This window comes from Ptychodera flava (assembly GCF_041260155.1).
Source record: "Ptychodera flava strain L36383 chromosome 23 unlocalized genomic scaffold, AS_Pfla_20210202 Scaffold_24__1_contigs__length_23054250_pilon, whole genome shotgun sequence".
Lineage (NCBI taxonomy): Eukaryota > Metazoa > Hemichordata > Enteropneusta > Ptychoderidae > Ptychodera > Ptychodera flava.
Genome location: NW_027248278.1, coordinates 11,449,250 through 11,471,259, shown reverse-complemented (window position 1 = coordinate 11,471,259; position 22,010 = coordinate 11,449,250). Strand labels below are relative to the sequence as shown.

General features: G+C 39.1%; 2 protein-coding genes across 3 annotated transcripts; both read right to left on the bottom strand.

Moving 5' to 3' along the window:
• Positions 1–1,139: 1,139 nt before the first annotated feature.
• Positions 1,140–12,207, bottom strand: LOC139124944 (uncharacterized). The gene is made up of 4 exons (XM_070691059.1): positions 11,878–12,207; positions 8,615–8,737; positions 6,329–8,002; positions 1,140–4,510 (listed from the first exon to the last, which is right to left on the bottom strand). The coding sequence occupies exons 1-4, from the start codon at positions 12,062–12,064 to the stop codon at positions 4,203–4,205; spliced, it is 2,292 nt and encodes a 763-aa protein (XP_070547160.1). The 5' UTR covers positions 12,065–12,207; the 3' UTR covers positions 1,140–4,202.
• A 4,129-nt stretch (positions 12,208–16,336) lies between these two features.
• Positions 16,337–22,010, bottom strand: LOC139124996 (sulfotransferase 2A1-like). 2 transcript variants are annotated; one of them, XR_011550122.1, is made up of 2 exons: positions 18,452–22,010; positions 16,337–18,347 (listed from the first exon to the last, which is right to left on the bottom strand). XR_011550122.1 is itself a non-coding variant. In XM_070691107.1 (2 exons), the coding sequence occupies exon 2, from the start codon at positions 18,225–18,227 to the stop codon at positions 17,307–17,309; it is 921 nt and encodes a 306-aa protein (XP_070547208.1). In that variant the 5' UTR covers positions 18,228–18,347; positions 18,452–22,009; the 3' UTR covers positions 16,337–17,306. The 2 variants fall into 2 exon arrangements, 1 of the variants encoding a protein (XP_070547208.1); XM_070691107.1 differs by having other exon boundaries at positions 18,452–22,009.

Here is a 22,010-nt window from a genome sequence, read left to right as displayed (position 1 = left end):
AAACTATTTCACAAGCACAACAAAACACTGGAAAAAATATTAAAAGTAACAGCCAATGGAGAGCCCACAAAGTATACAGCTTGTCTTTCAGAAGTCATTTAGAATAATTCTATATTTTGAAGATAAGGATTATGTAAATACTAAAAATTATAATAAATTTATGTAATATTCAAAATATTCTATATTCTGTGAAAAAATTTATCGATAGCTGTGCCTTTACAATGTGATAATTTGTATATGAGATGTTGATGCTTTTAATCAGTAACAATTTTCTGTGTTGTTGTTTACACTTCACACTCAATTATCATGGAATGTATATTTTGCTTCAGAAATTTCATGTTTACTCTTTCTACATCCTGCAATTGTCTGAAATTGTCAATGAAGAGTCCAATTCTTCTGGTACGTCATTGTGAGAACTGTAATTTTGATCTGAAATAAAGAATGAATATATTTTAATATCTAGAAAATTTCCCATGGTGCACCATTCTTTATAATCTGGCAGTGCTTCAAAAATGACTGAAATAGCTTAGTGATATATATTAAAGCAATTAACTACACTCAGCAGCAGGTATACTACAAGGGTTTGACCAGTTCATAACAGCACTCATGCATACATGGAGTTAACTGCTCAAAATCGAGTGCTATACCCATTGCTAAGGGGGTTTACTGCTATTGTGTCATTACATGACATGTACATTACAATTCTGGTGTGAACCGTTTAAGTTTGAGCAACAACTTTACAGAAAGTAAAGGAACTCCAGGAGAAAATGTCACACAACTTTGAAGCGGTAAAAGGGCACTTTATGTAAATTTAATTATTTGACCGAAGGGGAAGTCTGCTCCCTCCCCCCCCCCCCCCAAAAAAGATGCATACAAATTTCATCATTGTTTGAATAAATTGAACTAAAGGTCAAGCCTAGGCACCTACAGACCACATTTCAAAGCCATTGGACATGTACCTTTGATGAAGAATGAGATATTTTGCCCTAAAAAATTATATAATTATATTATATTTTATAACATGGAGAAACTGCATGAGTGGATTGGTTTCAAGGAAGTTTTCCGCCCCACCTCCTTATTAAATTAATTCTTGTCAGGATTGTAGTCAGAGATGACAAATCAGAAACAGACCAAGTTGGTGCCAATGATCAAAGATGTTTTATTATGAGGTCCACAGAGAACTTGTGAGGGAAGCTACACAAAGTACTCAGCTTTATATGAAATTACTAAGGTCAATGGCCCGGTGCAAGAGGGGTGTATCACCTGTGTTAAAGCATAGGAGATACATCCTCCCTTGCACTGGGCCATCGTCTTGACTACATAACACACCACCACCATGGGAGTGTAAGAACTCATAGCCTTCATACAAAGACACACATACATAAACAGTCACACTGACAGGCACACAGAGACAGACTAATAGTGACACTGACAGAGACACGTAGACACAAACAAAAGGTGACACTGATAGAGGCATAAACACAGGAGTCAAATACCACATATATTGCATATTCAGGACAATTTGCTACAGTTGTTCATTTGACAATACAATGCCCTTTTTTACATAGTTATCCATAAAACTTTTGGGTTATAACTTATCATGTGATCTGAAAAATGTCCTCTGAAAGATGTAAACAAGCAGAAGCAAATGTTATATCATAAATGTCCGCAGTAAAAATATATGAATATCGATTTGCCATAGTGCTTTGTCCTAATTTACATCAAATATAAACAATTTCTTTGTTCAACCTGAAACTATAAGTCAGTTGCAAGAAACAGCATAAGATAAATTAATGTAGAACGCGCCTCGGGGACAGATAGTCAGACTCTCAAACTTCTACAATTCTTTTTTAATCTACCACTTGTGGGAGCTCATTTTAAAGCTCTTGGAGAAAGAAATACTTTCACCATCTTACTCTTAGTTTTTCAAAAATTGAACATTTTATTTTTCCCCATAGAGTTAACACACTGTATGGTGGCCATTTTGAATTTCAAATATCGCAAAATGTTGGGTAATTTGTTTTGATAGTTCAAAACTTTGCACGGTGACCCCTGATTTTTATTCTTGATTTGGTAAGAGAATGTTTGAAATTTTCATTCGGGAAAGTTTCAGCAAAAATTTGAGTCTTTCACTTGCAAGGCACATACTACCTTGAGATGTGAAAAAGCTGTTTCTTTCTGTGTCTATCTGCACTGGAGTTCCAAATGCCATGTTTTACCATAAAAATACACGAGAGAGCATTTCTAAAATATTTTGCTGGAACTTTAAAAAAACATCTACCTGAAAGAATGTCACAAGTGGTATTTGTCCGCAAAAATAATCTTTTGAGGAAAAATGTAAAATTAATGGCAATTTGTACTGATACTGGCAGTACAAATGCAGTACTGATGTTTGTACTGCAGGACAAATATTGATCAATTTGTCCTGCTCCCCACCTGCCCCCCCCCCCCCCCCCCCCCGTCCCCTTTCACAAATGTGACAAACCAACATTATCACCAATTCTATTGCACAGGACCTACATCATCATTGACAGCACAAGATAAAATATTCCAAGAAAATATTTCTGTCAAAGTCCAACAGTTTAGTTCACTGTTGCTGCCCTTAGGTATTCTAATTCCATTAGCATCATACTTTCCCCTTTTTCAAGTATAGCGGTCCAAGCACACCATAGACAATACACAAGGCTGTACCATACGTCAATGATGATAGGGTCAGACCACAACTCCTCAATGAGTTGGAAGAAATATTTGTAGTATTTGTACAGGAACTTTGACCACAAATCAGTGAAATAAATACAACAAATATCAGCAAAACACATGCACAGTAAAAATATTCAACAACATATTGCTCAGAGGCCAAGCCTTTCATAAATAAAAAAGTACATTTCTAAATTTTTTCAATAAAACAATTACTGAAATAAAAACATGATTATGCACAAGGATTCAATTCTGGGCAGTCAAAAAAGCAAAGTACAGCAATCTTATTTCACTTGAATTCAGTTTTTGAACTTAAAATTTGCTTCACTTTTCGTTTTGACTTACATAATCCATAATCCATAATCCATGATGCCTCAAAGGAGTTGTTGGGTCAAAGGTCAGAAGTGTCCAATTACATTCCAGCTTGTAAGACTGCACGTCCCTGTCTTCTCAGACCAAAAAGCTTCTGTATGACAAAACTCAATGGGTATAGTATCAGGTGTATATGCGAGAGGTCAAAGGTCAAAAAGCATCCAAAACACCTGCTTCTGTAACACCTTTTGAGGACCACAATTGAAATAAGTTTTAACTTTTGGTGAAATCCTCAGTGTTTTTCAGTGACTTTTAAAATGTTGTTTTCAGTAGGGTCTTTTTTGTGCTTCCTTTTGACATACAAAAACCATACAATGTTGATGTGTGCTTTGTACATGTTGTACACATTATCCCTGCTGAGGTGCAGCGTGCTCGGAAGGTTATATCTGATTGGTTGATTGTCACTATTCACAACAACTTAGGGAGTCTATTTTTATTATTCAATTATAATGGTAAGATTCAGCCTACCAATTGGATATCAACTTCCGAGACGCTGCACATCAGCCCCATTATCTAGCTGATTGTCTGAACACATCTGGGCAATACTGGCTAAATTTCTATTTTGAACCGGGCACCATTCATGTTGGTCCATACTGTTTGTCTGAATATTAACATGAGCCCTGGCTGTGCAGGCATATACCAATGTCTGTGCCTGGTTTGGCAGCATGGTCCTCATCTGCTTTATGTACTACACAAACTCTTGAGATACTGTATAGTCCAGTGTTCTCATACCAATACATATATTGTATATTCTCCTGTTGTGAAATTGTACCCTTTTGTATGGTTATCAACTTATGAACAGGCTGCTCCCAAAAACAGAGGGGTTACCCTACCCTCAAAATTCTCCGGTGGAAAATCTTGTGGTCTGTGCAGCCTCTGGCTGAAAAGCAGGCCGATAATTCACCCAGGTAGAAAATGTAATCTTCAACCATTTCTGTTTATTCTAGACTACCTTTCCCCTTTGAATCTTGTGAGGGTAAATACTCCAGGGTGTCATAAGTCGCCAGGGGTCATCAGAGGTCACTAGAGGTCATCTTAGGTCACAAAGAGTCATCCTAGGTCACGGGAGGTCATCTTAAGTCACCAGGGGTCACCTTAGGTCATCATTGATCAGTGTTCAAATGATTAAAATTTCACTGTGCTAAGTTAGAGAGATACACAGACCATGATTGACTGTTCTCTGGTACACCCTGTTGCAAATACCGCTCCTCAGATGTTCCCATTTTTTTCCTTTCCCGGTGTTTACGAACTCTTTCCCGGATTTCATCCCTTCTCCTTTCCAGTGCGGCTGGCGAGAGCATGGACACTGGCGTATAGTATCGAGATGACCTTCTGGTGTTGCCATACTGGTTGGATTCCCCCTGTCTACCTGGGTTTCCAGTTCTACTGTGCCTGGAGGTTTTCATGAAAGATTTTGATTTTGCCATCCGTATAGGGTTTTCTAAGTTGGAAAAGAGAAATAAATAGAAGACATGATCAATTATGTTATGCAACATGAAAAGGAGTGTGTGTTCCTATTCACATATTTGTTCTGTACATGTGTATCACCATTTTTCTATCACATACAGAGACCAGTGACAAACCTTGCAAACATTATTTTGATGCACTCCAACAGTTTACAGTAGGCTAGGTGCATCTACAGACTATGGGGATAAAGGGTCAGTGCTTGCTTTCAAGTACATGTGTATGTATGTGTGTGTATATGTACATACATGCATATTAACATGCATACGTACCCATGTGTATATTTACATATGTACATGTCTTTATGTATATAAATACATACACAGGCATGCACATATACATACATATATACCTACGTACGTACGTACATACATACATACATACATACATACATCAGAGTTCGCGTTTACTCAAAAATTGTGCATATTTACACATTGAAATTGACTCTTTACGCATTTTTTTCATTGTTATGCGTTTTCTATACGCAAAGGATAACACCGAAAGCACTCCCCACGACTGAGCTTAGGCGACAACCAGACGAAATTTGTTGTAACACATTTCTGTCAATCACTCATTTTGTGTGGAAAGTTTCGGATTCTCTGGGCGTTGTCTGAAAAATCTGCATCGTAGTCCACACGTTATCACGTTAGGCACGTTATCATGTCAGCTGTGCCTATGAATTACGTTGCTAATTTTCAGGCGAGCGATAGTTTCTGAAACTTATGACACAAAGTGAGTGATTGACAGAAATGTTGTGACAAATTAAAATGCCAACCGTGCACGATCATTGCGTCTCGCTGTTCCCAAATTTTGATCAAGCACACATGCAGCATGGCGTCGAAGCAGACAAATCTGTTTTCTTTCAACTTTGCTCTACGAGTCCGTGAAAAAAATGATTCATCGGTAGAGCTCGTCGGAATCCCGATAAATTTTGAACACTGCAGAAGTTCTGAATAAGCTGCCATAACTCTAACTTTTGGGTTGCCCGATGTGTTTTGACGGTCGCATGTATACCCTTCGCTGTTACGTTTCAACATTGTTCAAGTTGTTCATTAAACTGTTTTCATTAAAATAAGGCCAAAGTAATTAAATTCTTTGTTTTGCGTCCGCACCTGCCTAGGTTTTTAAGGTTTCCATGAAAAACACACACAGTGTATTTGAATAGGAAATTTTAGGACATAACCGCTTAGCTTTTCTGAACTAAAAATTTTGTTACAATTTGTTATTTGCTACAATCAAATTACATTGTGTTAATTTTCTTGTGTGTGTTTTTCAGCCGCTTAGACGCGTACCTTTTCCCATTTAGAGTGGACGCAAAACAAAGAATTAAATTACTCTGGCCTAATGTTACATCGTACAATCCGAATATGTAGTGTAGGTTTATTCAACGGCACATTGTATTTCGCAGTCAGATTTCTTATCAATAGAGTGCGGAAGTAAAATTACGCACTCAAATCCAGCCATTACGCAATCTTAGCAGACTAATGCGTATGCCGTACGCGAGGAGCAAAAAGTCACCGCGAACACTGATACATACATACATACATACATACATACATACATACATACATACATACATACATACATGTACATAAATAAATACATGTACATACATACATAAATACATACACGTTCATACATACACAACCATGCACACATACTAGTGTCACTATAAAGTAAATCTACATTTTGCATTAATTACAGTATAACTTCATACTGATGCAACATGACAAGTCATTTCTCATTTTTTTTAAATTTTTACAACTAACTTCCATATTTTACTCAACAAGCATACCTGTGTGAATAGTTCTGTGAAGGGCCAGGCTTCTCCTTGAATCCAGTCTTTTCCCACAATGCTCACATTGGTACATCCGCACTGCAGATGTATTGTACACATACACCTCTCCCTCGTCAGGCTTGTTTGGCTGTCTCCTCACATGTCCACCCTCCCTGGTTTGGACGTCACGCTCCTGCTGATGTAAAATCACAATGTTTTCACCTATGCCGGCAGTCTCTTCCCGTGCTCCAGGAGACGGATGGGACACAGGAATGTCACTGTTGGGATTCACAATTTTCTCCTTTGACCTTTGACCTATAGCAGTATACCCGTGAGTCGGTGTTTCCTCTACTGCAAACTGACTACAGTTTGGCACGCTTTGCCGCCTGGCAGCTTCCAGTGATGTACTTGACCTACATGTGACACTCTCCAGAAACCTGACGTCATCACCAGCTGACGTATTCTTCTCAACTTCTGAAGCAGGGCTATTCACAGCAACCATCAGATCATCAGCCTCCTCTGTCTTAATGGCTATTCTGCTGGCATTGATGTGTTCTGATTGGTCCACATGATCTCTCTCCTGTGATTGGTTGTCTGAGTTTATGGATCCTGCAACAAGGGTGTTGGTAAACACTGCATTGCTGACTTCTGCGACACTGTAGTAGTTCTGTATCCTAGGCAACACCTCATTAGCATTGTCACAGTGTTGAATCCTCGGCAACTCGTCATTTGCACTGTCACCATGTTGAGTCCCAGGCAACGCCTCATTTGCATTGTCACCATGACTACCAAGATCATCTTGTTCACTGGTCACCACACATGATTTCAGCTGACTTTCTCTATCAGTCTGATGTGCTTCACCTGTGCAATCAAACTGCAGTGGCTTGTCCTGAATTCTCCTAGCACAGTTTGTTTCATTGCCAAGTTCAAGTTTGTTACTGTGCATTCTCTTCATTTTATTAATGTTTTTCTGGAGTTGTTTCGACCTGCAACTCCTCGGTAGGAGCGTCTTACTATCATTCAAGTAGTTCTGTGGCTCTGCAACTTCATTTGCATATTCTTCAACTTCATTTGCATATCCTTCAACTTCATTTGCATATCCTTCAAGTCTTCCAGACAGAGTTATTTCACTTATAAGTGGTACGGAATCTGTGTTTTTATCTGTAGTTACAGCTTGTTCTGCTGATTCTTGCATTTGTGGAATTCTTATTCTTCTACCATTGAGTTGGGGAGTCCTGATATCAGAAGTACGGAGCTGGGTGGCCTGCTCCTCTCTTACAGGAAGTTGAGAGGTCCTGCTCTCACTTGCATGCAGCCGAGTGGCCTCATTAAAAATATGCAGGCTTGTTTTTCTACACTCTTTCTGTTGAGTGACTTCACTGTTCTGACTTCTGAGTTGGACTGTTGCACCGTTACTGTCTGGAATTCTGAGTTTCTCCCCATTATTATTGGGGTACCTGATGGAGTTTCTTTGCTTGCTGTGACTGCTTGAACAAGCCTGTGGAAAGCCACTTACCACATGCCTAGACTCACTCTCATCAGTGGGATGTGACTCCTCAACTCTCTCGGTTTGGCATTCCATCAGTTTCTCATCTGTCTGGGCGGTCTCACTGTTGCAGCAATGCATTGTGGTCTTCACATTCATTTGAATAACGCCACTCTCATGCAGAAAGTTGATAATCCGTGCCTTTCCTGAAACAAGGTCGAGGAAACTGTGATGGAGCTGATAAATTGCAAATTTTCAAATTGAATTCTTTCATCACCCTGCTTTGGCACAAACAAATCATTATCAATGATGGTTGTTGACCTGTACAAGGCCCCAAATAAAATGTTTCTGGTCCTTGACAATCAGCAAAAGTGATGCAGCAATGAAGGTTTTTTCCGCCTTTCTTTTTTTATTCCTAACAATGCTGGTTTGGCACTATTGCTGCAATAGTTATTGTCTTTTATCACTAGCTGCATATTTTTTTCTTTTTTCTTTTTTTTTCTTTTTTTTTTGCGGTGGGGGATGGATTTTTTTTTTTTTTTTGTGGTGGGGGGGGGGGGGGGAGATGGTCTAAAAGGAATATAGTGAATGGATTAAATGTTGTAATGTTTGCTTACAAAATGAAATTATCCAAAAATTACCTTGAAAACAGTCCTGACAATACTATATGTATATTTATATGTGTATATCACCAGTTTATAAACAGCAGATATACTTGACATTTATACACACTGCAGTAGGAAACAAAACTTCAGAATGCTTATCAGGCAAACAAAAATATCTTGTAACCTTTGACCTCTCCAAGCCGAGACACTCACCTTTACTTGACAGGGTGTTGTTGCTAAGATGGTGAAACAACTCTTGAGTTGTTCTAAGAAAGTGACTTCCAAGATGAGAAACTCTATCGTGTTTCTTTGCTTCATCCCATATTTGACAGCAATCTGCATCAATTTATGAAATAATGGAAATGGTCATGTCAGTCAACAAACCATATGTGTATACCTTGAAGTCTCTCACAGGCCCTAAACAACTTAAATTTTTTTAGATGAAAATGAAATTTACCCACAAATAATCATTTGATAGTATGTCTACCATCAACACAAAAGGTCATGTCTATATAGCTGTAAGTAAGTGAAGTAAACAAATAAACAAAGGAGTGTTCTGAAAAACAGACAGAGTAAAATTTACATAATGCCGATAGCTTTCAGGCCTGATTTTTCTGGTAACTTAACCAGAGTGACCCCTATGTATAGAGGTTTAGGCCTGAGAGGTTTAATACTAAGAATGAGTTCACAGCCTATTCCTTGCGGCCGTCTCACCAGATTTGAAAATTTACCCATAAAATTGACATTGTTTATCACCTTGCACATGATATCAAAAGTCTTCATCCATGAAGATAAACAGCATTTCAGTTGCATCACGACTTTAATCTTCTTCACACTCATTACATTAATCTTACTGAGGTTTGTGGAAAACCATTGTCAAAATGATCAATGATGAGGTCAAATGAGGACATCTTTCTTTGAAGGTATCGACTATTCAGTTGAAGTCTATTGCCTGATTTTTTGAGGCATTCTCAATTTCATAAATTTCAGTAGTGTGAAATAGTCCCCTTTTAATAGCAACTATGCCAACTCAGGCCATCAAGGGCCCTCAACAGTTGAGCTGAGAGTTTGCCTCGACAAGCCAGGGGTACATGTTAGCCTAACTAGCTCACTGAACCTAACATGCTTGGAAGCCCGTCGAGGATGTGCCATTGTGTGGTAGAAAATCAGAGCTGTCCAGTAATCGAGGGAACTGTGAGAGAGTCTTGTGCGAGCTTTCTGCTGAAACAGTTGGAGGGAATTTGTTGAGGGCGCTCTTCACAATTCTTCACTCTGAGCATTTATGGCAATATTAAACAAAGGACTGCACCATTTGCTGATTTCATCAAGGTCAGCATGCCATTATTCATATGCAGAGAAAAAATGTTTGTCAGAAAGATTAGATTAGGCTTTCGGAAACTACTTGTGCAGGACAGAAGATATTGGTACATAGGTACCATGATTGATGTTCTGTCAAAAACTAAGTATTACATATAACAGCATGCGACCACAAGACAAGTGCACAGAGTCAAAATTTATTTGGATATAGCAGAAAATATATTGCAGAAATACTGCTATGCAAGAGGCATCAAGTAAAAATCTTAGTGTTGCAATCAGCCCTAAAGCCTGAGCAGAGAATACTGGAGAAATTTGAATTCTTATTGAATTTATTTGTGGACAAATATATCGTTTTATTATATATTATATATATATATATATATATATATATATATATATATATATATATATATGTGTGTGTGTGTGTGTGTGTGTGTGTGTGTGTGTGTGTCGGAGTTTGATAGCTCAGGAGTCAGGACTGTTATCAAGAAAAATTCAATAGAGCTGTTCATTCATCTCATAGTAATATGCAAAGATAAATATTTGCTTGCATTTTTTATCACACTTTTGGAAATTATGCATTCAAGAATGACAAAAACACCACTTTGTCGGAGACTGCCAATACTAAAAGATATATAAATGGGTCAGAGTACAATCTGCAACAACAGCCATGCATGCAACATTGATAAAATTTGTCCACATTTCAAGCAGCAGTGTCTGATGTCACGCACATGCATCTACATTTAGTAACAAAACCTGTAACCATGAACAGCACTATTATGCATTGCACCTTTAGATAAAAGATTTTGGCAATTCAAAATCGGGTTACTTGGAATTTTTTTAATAGCAATGGGTGAGCTTCGACCTCACTGTTGAGATTTCATCTAAACAGGCTGATCTAGAATCACTTAATATAGGCACCCCAAAAATGACAAATTTCAATACTGTATAACCCTTTGTTGTATTTGTTGTTGTAATTGTTTCTATTGGTGAGGTGGGGCTTTAACCCTTTCACCCCCAGTTCCCTGTATACAGGTCCAACTTACCATAGAAAACAATAGATTGAGACAAACCATGGTGGTGAAAGGGTTAAGTTAACATCACTGCAGGTAGTAAATACCATCTGTGGTACAACAGTGTTTTACCAATCTGATTAAAATCCAATGTAGTGATGGGTCAGTCTTTTACACTATTGTGTTACGGTCTTTTCCTTCTGCGGTCAACCTTAATACAATAACGTAAAGACCAACCCATCACAACATTGGATCTTAATCAGATTGGGTGTTTTCCGAAAGCCAGGAAAAACAGAGGGGCAGCTAATTTACATAACACTACACAATTGGCACATTCTTTTGTTATAACGGTATATTCTTTTATATGTGGTTAATAACATGTGAAACGATTGCTCAAAACTAAGGGGGATGGGCAACCCCAAGGAGAACCCTACTGTGGTCACACTTCTGCACCATAACAGCTTACTGAGGTTGCATAGGACTGAACTTTAATATTGACCCTTTGAGTGCCGAAGTCAGTTTTTGTGGACTGTATAAAATACAGACAATTTTTTTTTTCAGATCCAGACAATTTTGTCATTTTTTCCAAAATATGGTTCAAAAATTGTAGTCAATGAGTAATGTCAATTCGGTCCAAAATGTCAAAAACTGAACAGAAAAATTCATGAAAATAGGTAAAATTTTGCACTACAACTTTGGTAGGAAAATTATGTGCTACCTTCAAGCTCGAACCTTGCTGTGGATCCGTAGCCCTACCATCCCCTTTGCTACTTGTGTTGGGGGAAGTGGAGCAAGGGTAGTGGCAGGGCTACGGAACCGCAGCAAGCTCGAAACCGTGCTGCAGTTCCGTAGCTCACGAGTCCCCCGGCGATTTTTGTGTGCCGGCACCGGGGCAAGCACGAAATCGTCGGTAAAAGCATAGACAGTAGAGAGGGGGGAGACCCCTCTGCTGTCTATGGTAAAAGTAGTGGGCCACTATATATGGCAAGCTCCGAACCCCATTGTCTGTGAGTCTGTGTTAACTTCGCACAAACGAGGGATGTACGCTACCGGTAATACCGCAATCGGCCAACTCACAATTTATTGGTAAAGCCATTTACGGCACGCAAGAGAAAAATATGCAAGACTGCTTGAAGATATTCTTACCTTCTTGAGTCAAAACTTGGATTAGCGTGTGTGAAGGTGTAAGCGGCGTCCGTGGAAAACCGTACGCTGCAGACGGTCCTCCATTTTGTTGTATATGTACGGCGACCTCGTCTCCCGTTCGGAGCTCAGAGATCACAGCGTCTTCCGGCATCAGCACCTCAATTTGCTTACACATGGAAAACTGCATATTTAGACTGGTGTCTGGGCACACGGGTCGCGGATAATAGACAAAAACTTGTTATAAACTGGCTATTTTTGCGCCATGTCCTATGTACACAGACAGATATTGCAAGGTTCACTCTATGTTTGTGAATGGAAGATTGAATCGATAGAGGGCGCAGAGCAAGTGGGTTGACTGTTCGTGACCCAGTGTTCGTGACCTCACCAAATCGCTAAGGTACCATTCAGTTTTACGGCCGGGGGGGGGGGGCGGCAAAATCCAGGGGGGGGTCATCAAATTTTTGGAATCCGCAAAGGGGGGGGTATCGCTTTTTCACAGGTAAGAAAGGGGGGGTCACCACATTTTCAAAAACATAATACCAACAATAAAGTTCACTTTATGCCATTGCCATGATCGACCCTCTTTACCGGCGGTCCGCCTTCGGCGGCCCACTACAATAAATATACATTATGTATTACCCATGACCCTCTTAACGGGCAGACGCCTTTGGCGGCCCACTCCAATTAGGTTTACTTCATGCAATGGCCATGATCGACCCTCTTTACCGGCGGGCCGCCTGCGGCGGCCCACTCCAATAAATTGACTTTATGTAATACCCCACGGCAATCTTAATGGCCGTGCGCCTTCAGCAGCCCTGTCCAGTAAAGTCTACTTTATGCAATAGCCATGATCGACCCTCTTTACCGGTGGTACTGGTGGCCCACTAGAATAAAGTTGACTTTACGTAATGGCCCATGACCCTCTTAACCGGAAGGCTGCCTTTGGCGAACCACTCCAATAAAGTTCACTTTATACAATGTCCATGGACATGAGTTGTCTATTGAAATGAAGTTAAAAATTGCATTACAGTCGTCCTAATTAACAGACGTTTCAATGGATGTGGCTGAGAAGTTTGTGCACTGGCATCTCTGCTACACGAATAAAGTGCGCTGCGTACCGGAGTTCAAATCCAAACCATGCGGGTAAATTTGACGTATGGGTTTTAGTTATTTTTAAGCGGGGGGGGGGGGGGGTCATCAATTTTTTTCGTCTGACAAAGGGGGGGTCATCTTTTTTTCACGAAAAATGCAGGGGGGTCATCATTTTTTTGTACACCGGCGACAAGATTTTGCCGGCCCCCCCCCAGCCGTAAAAACTGAACGCTCCCTAATAATAAATAAACTGCACGGACGAGTGCATGAGTGGAGGCATAGAAGGTTTCTCTACTGTCTGTGGTGGGGGTCAGTTTTGTTTTCTTTTGTTCATTTCGTCTTTTGTTTTTGTTTCCCATTTCCGACTTTTGCATCATTACTCAGTGCTTTCAGGATTGCCGGACTCATGCAGAGAACATATGATACTAGTACAGACATTAGGGATGAACCATTTGATGGGGGGGGGGCTGGAGGAAATGGATATGGCAGCAAATTTTTCCCACACACTAAGGCATCAATTTTTTTCTTTTTATACCATTACTGGCCATTAAGACACTGCTGGATCAGTTTTTTTTCTTCTACGACTTTTTTTTTTTTTACCAAAGTTCCTCCAGCCTTCCCCCCTGGGAAATCAAATGGTTCTCCCCTTATGTTGTGTAAATTGTTTAAAACTATATCTACAGTACATCTGGACATAGTCTGACTCGGTATTTTTTTTCATTGATACTTTTACTCGATTACCCAAAATATTCTGATCGACACTACTATTTATGACGTCAGGGACTGTTTCGGATAAACAATCACGTGGTTTGTCTCTAGCGGTTGACCTTTAAACCCGTCTCTTGGTCACAATGTTATAGAAGTTCTTTGGACATGAAAGATTGAAAAGAGTTGAATGTAATCAGACAGGATCCACTAACTTGCATATATTAACTAGATATCAAAGGATTTTAATTTTGAAATTCTCTCTAATTTTGTCTGAGGGTGAACGATATTTGGGTAAATTTAAGATGTCAAATACCTTTGGCGATGATATACAAAGGTACGGTAAAATATGTTTGTGTACGTGACGAAATATTTCAAACTTCTAGATGAGAAGGAGATAAGATCATAAAGACGTTGGGATGATGTCTACAAAATGGAGAGAGTTGTTTCGCTCTAAGAAAAACAACCTACCATGAACCATAATAACAGGTTCAACCCTTCACTTCTTCAAATAGCACAAATGGTTTCACACAAAGAATAAATATTTTGATCGATCAGTGAACCAGAGTGGTGGTACTAAGGATTAAAATACGCTTGGACCGGTCATATAGTAATGTTCTTGCGGTTTCTTGTCATTTGATGAAAGTAGTGCGGCGGTGCGATTTTCTTTATTTCATTGTGAATTTTACTCACAAGCTTTTCGCTAAACCACATTATTATTTGACCCGTCCAAGTTATTAGACTACAGACACTAATGTCTTTTCTTCTTTATAACACTTTATAGCGGCATTAAGGGAGGACAGCTTTACACAATGTGTCTATTTGAGTCAATAAATTTTGCTAATGCTATATTAGGCTGTATATCATTTTAGTCTTGTTGGGATAAAAACTAAATTAAGCCTACACACAGAAGCCTTGCGCTCGGTCGTAGAGTCTGTCTCTTCTACTATCATCACAACCACCTGAGTGTGTGTAGTGTGACCTTTGTATATTTGGGAATCTCTCTCCAAAACTAAATTAAAGAAGACAGACACCATATGCAGGTCTCCAAGTAAATTTTGCGGTGGCTAGAAATAAATAAATATTTTTTGACCTTATATATCTGAGCGAGAAAGCCATATGGATTTGTGATATTTGTCAAATAGAAGACGTGTCTTCTTATAACATGAATACAGTACAGGACGCACATTTGGACACATTTGAGGTCTCTGCACACGTTTCTTGAGAAAGGATGTATGATACTTGTGTATGTAGTGCTCCAAGGAGTGAGTATACCGGCAGGGAGAGAAAAATGTTGACGATTCCAGAACGTCCGTGTTGCCAGATTCGAACTGGGAACTTAAAACATATATTTCAAGTAAAGTCGGCAGGAAAATGTACGGTCGGACAGGCGAATGTTGATGTCGGGTATATAGTTACAAAGCCTTTATCACTTCTGAACGCTAAAATAAGTATACAATTAATTATGTTAGTCAATAGTTACTGGAGAGAGAGAGAGAGAGAGAGAGAGAGAGAGAGAGAGAGAGAGAGAGAGAGAGAGAGAGAGAGAGAGAGAGAAGTCAGAGAGACAGAGAGACCGGACCGGTCATATGATAATGTTCTTGCGGGTTCTTGACAGTTGATGAAAGTAGTGCGGCGGTTGATAAGAGATTCGCTGAACCACATTATTATTTGACCGGTCCAAGCTATGAGACTACAGATTCAGAATGTCTTTTCTTCCTTATAACACTTTATAGCGGCAATAAGGGAAGACAGCTGCACAGACCCTCAGAGCCTCACAGAACATCTATGCTATAGTTATAGCTGTGTAGCATTGCACTAAATGCGAGAACAGAGTACTACCTCGGCAGTCTCTCCATACAGTAATTGGTGGGAAGGGGCGACAAAAAGCATCAAAACAGCGTACAGGTGTCAGAGACAAAAATATCCTATGCCTTAAATATCATTTTCTAATCGCTAAGTCTGTATAAAGGTCAGTGAACGATAAAAATTTTCCTTCATCTCGGGTAAACTTCATTGTCAGGGACATTGATTGTGTTTGCGTCATTGAAATGTAATTTTCAAGGTTTTAAAGAGTGAATTTGCGTCACTGACACCTTATTCTAACTTCAAGGCGCTGGGAAAAATGCATAAGGAAAGATTGACATATTAATAATTGTATAAGAGATGCAAATTATGTAAATTTCATTATTTGATGTCCAATGGGAGAAAAGTAAATAATGTTTTTCTGACCTTTTTACTTCTTACTCACTAACTTACTTACTTACTTACTTCATACTTACCAGTCGGGATTATTAGTGATTGGAGAGTATCCAATTCAACGTACGTACAATGTGAGGATTCCTTTGAAAGGAGAGAAAACACGGACAGTCCTCAGCAGGTAACTTACATTTCAGCAATAAATCACCATTAAATTCACATACTTGTGAACCTCTATACTCTGTACAAGATCTAAACGTATCTCTCCGCAGTGGGTGAACCTCCCCAGACCAACATTTACAAAAAATAACACGGGCCTTCAAGTAACTCACTGTTTTCTTCACTGCTGCTTCTTGGGCATTTTGAATACCAAGGAATGCCCATTTGACCATATATGGGCATATTTAGATTACAGGTGACTGTATACCTTTAACTTTTATGTTTTATTGATATTTCAGTGGTGATCTTTTTATAATCAACAGAATCAAACGGAAAGGCACAGAGTCGATTTAACGTTCATCGATATAGCCCAGGAAATATTTGTTAACCATTTGATAGAGTTTATGGAAAACAGAATGGCATTTCAAAGCAGTTGTAACAAATTGAAAGCGTCCATATTAGTTCTGCAGATTAAAAGATACAATACAATACAATACAATACAATACAATACGATACAATACAATACAATACAATACAATACAATACATGCATACATACATGTACATTAATGCCTTTTGCCAGAGGTCAATATAGCTTTCTGTTACGAATTTGACTTTGTTATATGTACCGGTGCTCTACTGTTTCTTTTGTGCTGTTTTGTGTCTGTGTTTATAACGGTTGATTTTGTATTAAGAATTTAACCCAGTGTTATCGGATTATGGATTGGTATGAATATATTCATATGCGAATATATTGTTAAGCACATACACACACATACGGAGTCATAAGGTGCATTGATAAGAATTTCTTAATCAGGATGATAGATAATCCTCAGCTTTGATGATTAGTAGAAGTAACTAATTAATTAAGGCACCATGACTAATTACAGATACGGACTGTTTTCTTTGAATTGCTACACAGGGATAGTCAGGGTAGCTTATATAAACACAAAATGTCACTGAAAAGCTTGTGTCCTATGAACGTATTGTGTCCGCATGTTGCGTTTATTCGATATCGTCAAATTACGGGTTCGAAAAACTACTCAAACGCGTGACCCTAATCTTAAAATAGATATGAATTAAAGGTGAAGAGATTCATCAAGTCATAAATATTAAAACAGCTCATGCGAGTTGGTACATGCCACAACTATTTATTCATAACTGTATATTGATGACGCATATTACAGCGATCTGATTGGTCGAGACGTGAAAATAACCGTGCTATATTCGCGATATGGACGTTACACCGAACAGGTGCCCTACACACCCTGGCCCTACATGTTGTAAACTAGCTTCAGTCCGTGCTTCTCTGCTTTAACAGTGATTTCTCGATCGAAAAATTCGTTCTGTGAAACCAGGAAATGGTTTTTCCAATCACCAACTTTACCTTTGCGTAGGTGCTGTACGCTGTTTAAAAAAGAATTTTCGTCTCCGAGAGACGAAACTCGTCTGTAGAATTCGACACCTTGACTCATAGATGCAAAACTACACTTTTTCACAACGTCATCGAGTTCTTCATCTGACTTCGGCCGATTCAAAAAATCAGCCACTTTGACCAAGACAGATTTCAAATCTTTCTTCATTTCTTCAAATGTCACATGAAGTACATTGTCTTCTAGACCAAAGCGTCTCCATCCTAACACGTGATCCAACCACGATCCATACCACACTTTGCCATCCACGAAGGCACGGACCCACTCATCCCAGTTCAAATCCATGCCGGCCCAGGGAAATCCCTGCATGAAATGGTAGTAAGACACACAGACATCTTTTGGGTTTCTTGCGATATAAATGATCTTGCATTTTTTCTCACCATCTTGCCAAGCCCTTGGAAAGAACTGGAATGGCATATGGCAGTACAGCAAACGTGGTGAAGGCATCTCATCTAACGATTCCCTCAGAGCTTTTGAGTGTTTACCATAACTTCCAGGTACACAATCAGGGTCATCGTAAAATTGGTCAAGCCTGACAACCTTCTTGGTAGCTGGTAACAACAGATTCAGGTCGGTATACAGACTGCTAAGCAAGTTCAACATCCAAAATGTACCTGACTTCATATACGTCACAACAACAACGTCGTCGTCTGGCCTGATGTCCCACTGGTCCATTGGATTAGATTTCACAGTCTCGATGTTATAACCACAGTTGGTGAAAAAACAACCGCGGTAGACGAAACCAGGCCACTCCTTCGCCATGGCGTCAGAGAGCAATTCTAAAGTAGGAATAATATCTGACCTTGGGGAAATGCCATGGCGCAGCTGCGACAGAGCACCGACAGTGAATACAGCAGCTTATTGTTCAGCAAAAATGGAGTTCTAAAGGACCCAAAACGGAAAGGGGTTATGAGAACCGTCAATTCTGAAATGAGTACTGGGAGCCAAGGTGATACAAAAAGCCGAAAAGTCGAGAGAAAACGTACCAGAGAGGTTCATGGACACTAGGGAGACTAGGCTGGCTTTTACACCGCACTGGGCCCCTCGACGAGAACGCAGCTCAGCAACTGAATGTAATCGGACTATACATGCGCCCTCAATAGTTGAGACTAGCGAAGGACGGACGATGCTGAAGTTACGCTCGGTTCCGGTTCAAAATTCCAGTAACCGTTTATTGAACTTCTTTAAGCGTTTAAATTATCTGAAATTCTATAAACAAAACACAGTGAGTAAGCAGTTAAGCTTAATCCACCTTAGTTCTAACAGTTTACTACATACCACAAAAGGTTCGTTTTTCTCTTACTCCATTGATAATATCACAGTGCACTGTGCATAAAAAACACATGACAAGCGATTATATACGACATAGAATTAAAAAAGTCATCTAGTACTTACAATGAACTAAATCATTTTGAAACTACTCTTAATTTTCGAAATCAAGTATTTCTATTCTTTACATATTCTATGCTTAAAATTTCTGAACAAAACTTATACGTCCTTGAGTTTTTGCAGACACTGACTATGTCATTCTCGGAATAAATTTTAGGTGCATCAAAATCAGCAACTTTTATGATTCATTCCTCGTTACATATGCTTTTATCAGTTGACTATTTTATTACTACATATAAATGATATCTTTCTAACTACGTATGAATACTTTTGAGAAGAAACGCTTTAGGTTTTTCTATCCTAGCAGTGACAGAAACCGCATACTTTTATCATGTTGTTAACATGGCTAACGGTGGAAAAGTCAGGTAGATGGAAAGACCGTGAGTAGGCACATAAAAGAGACCCTGAATGCCTTTTATCAGTGCATCACGAGGGAAGACAGTACTGTGAAACAGCAGAATCGGTATTGGTGAGTGATGCTGCCATAAAGTAAAACCACTGATCAAGAACCATAGGAGTACAACTACCTGGCCTACTATTTCATGATTTATGTTATTCTGGTTTTCATGTTGAGGCATCTGCCAAAAATGTACGAGAGCTGCCGCTCTTAATGAGCTTTGAATACTTTTCTGTTGGCCCACTCTTTTTTATTTGGTTTTCACTGTGATGTCTTCGCTGAGTGACTGGTTGCCGTGCGTTGTAATTTCGAATCCGAATCCAAATAGTTTTGAAGAATCTCTTCAATCACATTCGCTCGAAACTCCTGCTGTAAATATTTGATGAAGTACATCAATGATCTTTGTGTCCATCATGTTCCAACTGTAAAGTTTACAGGCTACTTATTTCAGCTGGGAAGTCACAAACTCCTTAAAGAGCCACTCCCATTTGGTAACATTTTTAAAACACATTTTTTAAATGCCAACGGTCAAGTAGTTCTAGTAGTTCTAGTAGTTCTGCAGGTTAAAAGATACAATACAATACAATACAATACAATACAATACAATACAATACAATACAATACAATACAATACAATACAATACAATACAATACAATACAATACAATACAATACAATACAATACAATACATTATATTACATTATATCATACCAGTATATTGATGGTGTAAATACAGCGATCTGATTGGTCGAGAAGCGAAAAGAACCGTGGTATATTGGCGATATACCACGGCTGGCATGCGCACTAGCTCTCAGCTTAAGGAAAAGTCCTTTGTGACGTTCCGCGCCAGAGTTTCAATATACTGTTATGATATAATAGCAATAAAGCACACCCAGCGACGGTATACCACTCGATTTTGAACATTTCACTTCATATACACACTCGCTATCGCCCGTGCATATATGTCGTGAACTGGTCAAAATCTTGTGGTATATCATCGCTGGGTGTGCTTTATTGCTGCAATACAATACAATACAATACAATACAATACAATACAATACAATACAATACAATACAATACAATACAATACAATACATGCATACATACATGTACATTAATGCCTTTTGCCAGAGGTCAATATAGCTTTCTGTTACGAATTTGACTTTGTTATATGTACCGGTGCTCTACTGTTTCTTTTGTGCTGTTTTGTGTCTGTGTTTATAACGGTTGATTTTGTATTAAGAATTTAACCCAGTGTTATCGGATTATGGATTGGTATGAATATATTCATATGCGAATATATTGTTAAGCACATACACACACATACGGAGCTCATAAGATGCATTGATAAGGAGTTGCTTAATCAGGATGATAGATAATCCTCAGCTTTGATGATTTGTAGAAGTAACTAGTAGACTTAAGGCACCATGGCTAATTACAAATACGGACTGTTTTCTTTGAATTGCTACACAGGGATAGTCAGGATAGCTTATATAACCACAAAATGTCACTGAAAAAGCTTGTGTCCTATGAACGTATTGTGTCCCGTATGTTGCGTTTATTCGTTATCGTCAAATTACGGGTTCCAAAAATACTCAAACGCGTGACCCTAATCTCTAAAATAGATATGAATTACATGTGAAAGATTCATCAAGTCATAAATATTAAAACAGTTCACAGATAAAGCATATTACAGCGATCTGAATGGTCGAGATGTGAAAATAACCGTGCTATATTCGCGATATGGACGTTACACCGAACAGGTGCCCCACACACCCTGGCCCTATATGTTGTAAACTAGCTTCAGTCCGTCCTTCTCTGCTTTAACAGTGATTTCTCGATCGAAAAATTCGTTCTGTGAAACCAGGAAATGATTTTTCCAATCACCAACTTTACCTTTGCGTAGGTGCTGTACGCTGTTTAAAAAAGAATTTTCGTCTCCGAGAGACGAAACTCGTCTATAGAATTCGACACCTTGACTCATGGATGCAAAACTACACTTTTTCACAACGTCATCAAGTTCTTCATCTGACTTTGGCCGATTCAAAATATCAGCCACTTTGACCAAGACAGATTTCAAATCTTTCTTCATGTCTTCATATGTCACATGAAGCACATTGTCTTCCAGACCAAAGCGTCTCCATCCTAACACGTGATCCAACCACGATCCATACCACACTTTGCCATCCACGAAGGCACGGACCCACTCATCCCAGTTCAAATCCATGCCGGCCCAGGGAAATCCCTGCATGAAATGGTAGTAAGACACACAGACATCTTTTGGGTTTCTTGCGATATAAATGATCTTGCATTTTTTCTCACCATCTTGCCAAGCCCTTGGAAAGAACTGGAATGGCATATGGCAGTACAGCAAACGTGGTGAAGGCATCTCATCTAACGATTCCCTCATAGCCTTTGCATGTTTACCATAACTTCCAGGTACACAATCAGGGTCGTCGTAAAATTGGTCAAGCCTGACAACCTTCTTAGTAGACGGTAACAACAGATTCAGGTCGGTATACAGACTGCTCAGCAAATTCAACATCCAATATGTACCTGACTTCATGTACGTCACAACAACAACGTCGTCTGGCCTGATATCCCACTGGTCCATAGGATTAGATTTTACAGTTTCGATGTTGTAAACACAATTCGGGAAATAGCAACCGCGGTAGAAGAAACCAGACCACTCCTTCACCATTGTGTCAATTCTAACGGCCATAGTGAAGCCGTATCCTCAGTTAGGTCACAGGAAGAA

Bases quoted from the DNA above. Each gene is read 5' to 3' on its own strand.
- LOC139124996 (XM_070691107.1), bottom strand. From the start codon at position 18,227: ATGGCGAAGGAGTGGCCTGGTTTCGTCTACCGCGGTTGTTTTTTCACC.
- LOC139124944 (XM_070691059.1), bottom strand. From the start codon at position 12,064: ATGCAGTTTTCCATGTGTAAGCAAATTGAGGTGCTGATGCCGGAAGAC. The intron at 8,003-8,614 runs GTGAGTGTCTCG...ACCTTGTTTCAG, and splicing joins CAACACCCTGTCAAGTAAAG to GAAAGGCACGGATTATCAAC. The intron at 4,511-6,328 runs GTATGCTTGTTG...TTTCCAACTTAG, and splicing joins TCACAGAACTATTCACACAG to AAAACCCTATACGGATGGCA.